Source organism: Anarrhichthys ocellatus, unplaced genomic scaffold (assembly GCF_004355925.1).
Source record: "Anarrhichthys ocellatus isolate YVR2014 unplaced genomic scaffold, GSC_Weel_1.0 scaffold258, whole genome shotgun sequence".
In the NCBI taxonomy this organism is placed as follows: Eukaryota; Metazoa; Chordata; class Actinopteri; order Perciformes; family Anarhichadidae; genus Anarrhichthys; species Anarrhichthys ocellatus.
Genome location: NW_022280286.1, coordinates 22,336 through 24,134, shown reverse-complemented (window position 1 = coordinate 24,134; position 1,799 = coordinate 22,336). Strand labels below are relative to the sequence as shown.

At 42.8% G+C, this 1,799-nt stretch overlaps 1 protein-coding gene across 2 annotated transcripts; it reads left to right on the top strand.

Moving 5' to 3' along the window:
- Nucleotides 1–401: 401 nt before the first annotated feature.
- On the top strand, nt 402–1,793 carry dph5 (diphthamide biosynthesis 5). 2 transcript variants are annotated; one of them, XM_031879411.1, is made up of 3 exons: nt 402–578; nt 1,310–1,413; nt 1,519–1,793. In XM_031879411.1, the coding sequence occupies exons 1-3, from the start codon at nt 571–573 to the stop codon at nt 1,749–1,751; spliced, it is 345 nt and encodes a 114-aa protein (XP_031735271.1). In that variant the 5' UTR covers nt 402–570; the 3' UTR covers nt 1,752–1,793. The 2 variants fall into 2 exon arrangements, with proteins under 2 accessions (XP_031735271.1, XP_031735270.1); XM_031879410.1 differs by lacking the exon at nt 402–578 and having other exon boundaries at nt 885–1,413.
- The last annotated feature ends 6 nt before the right edge of the window (nt 1,794–1,799 follow it).

The window sequence follows — 1,799 nt, the reverse complement described above, 5'->3', positions numbered from 1 at the left end:
AAGTTTAAAGGTTATACAATATTGACGCTTTACAATGCGTGCACAAACAATGAACAAAGTGAGAATATTAATCTACGTACTATCATCACTCAGGAGACTCTTATACATTGTCAAGTATTAACAAGACAACACAGAGGCTCTCAAAGTCAACACACACAACGCAAATCAAATGAAGGACGACTATGTTAAAATAGAAACATGGACTAAAGACAATATTATGATGCAGCTGTTACACTAAAAAACATCCACGTCAGAGGCTCAAAACATAAAAGCATGCAGAGTGTGTGAAATACATAAATCAGTCAGACACAGCTAACAACAATAGGAGACATGCATGCAGGTAGATGAGGGTCGACCGGCAAATTCAACACAGACAGACGGGCGGCGACGGGTGGCAGCGGACATTTAATTGAGCTTTAAATGAACTGTAATGTAATTATGTATTCTACAGTAATACTTTGTATAGTATAATGTAAATATGTATCAACTTGTTTCTTTCATTGAAATGTGAGAATAAAGTTTTGTTTTTTTCTTTCAGATATTAAAGTCAAAGAGCAGAGCATCGAGAACATGATGAGGTAAGAACCAGAACCTGGTCTATTGATGTTTTTAGCAGCTCATGTCATAGTGATGTCATCCAGCAGAACTAAGTTGTAATATTTAGAGCAGAGGTCTTCAACAGGGGGTCCGTGGAGGTACTGCAGGGGGTCTGCGAAATATTTGGTTGATTAGTCAATTCAAATTTTTTTTTTTCTCTAAACATGAATCTGTCCATTTTAATAGTTCAGTATTGTATGTAAGATAACAGGTATCTTTATGCATGGCAGTGGCACTAATAGGCCATCGCTCATTTTAGTTTCCACATTTATGTTTAAAATGAAAACAGTGTGAATAGCTTGTATGCATGATTATCATGCAATTGACATACTGTTGATATTGGCATTGGTATCGCATACATGATGCGTGGTTCAGCTGTGGCCTTTGATCTCCAGAAGATGCATCATAGTGTAGTATGTCATAACAAACTCAGGAGGATTGAATTCATTTTTATAACCAACACTCAGAACACAAGTGTTCTCTCCTAAACTCATCGATCGTAATGATGGCATCCATCCTTCTGTTCACGTCAACCACACGAAGGAAAAATGTGTATATATTATACACATATATATTATATGTATATAGACCCCCACCAGTCTGGATCTATAGCAGCGTATCTAGTGGCTGGTCCATGGCAAACCTGAGCCGGCCCCAACTAAACTTGAACCCTGTAAAAAAGGTTGTTTGTCATGAGGTTGATTGATTTCAGAGGGAAGAAGATCTACGAGCCTCCTCGCTTCATGACGGTCAATCAGGCTGCAGACCAGCTGATCCAGATCATCCAGAGGAGGAGGGAGGAGGGGGAGGAGCTGGGTGAGCCCTCTTCTGATTGGCCGAACAGATCACACACAACTGATGTTATTTAACTCACTGATGCTAACTGTTAGCATGCTAACAGGATTACCGTGTCCCCTCCAGGTATGACGGAGGACACAGTGTGTGTGGGCGTCGCCCGACTCGGCGCTGACGACCAGTCGATCCGCGCGGCAACGCTGAGTCAGCTGATGTCATGTGACCTCGGGACTCCGCTCCATTCGCTGGTCGTCACCGGGCGGCTCCACCCGCTGGAAGTGGACATGCTGCGAGTGAACGCAGAACCAAACGCACTGCAACACCTTCAGCAGGCGGACGCCTCTACCTGCTGCTCATAACTGTGTGTGTGTGTGTGTGTGTGTGTGTGTGTGTGTGTGTGTGTGTGT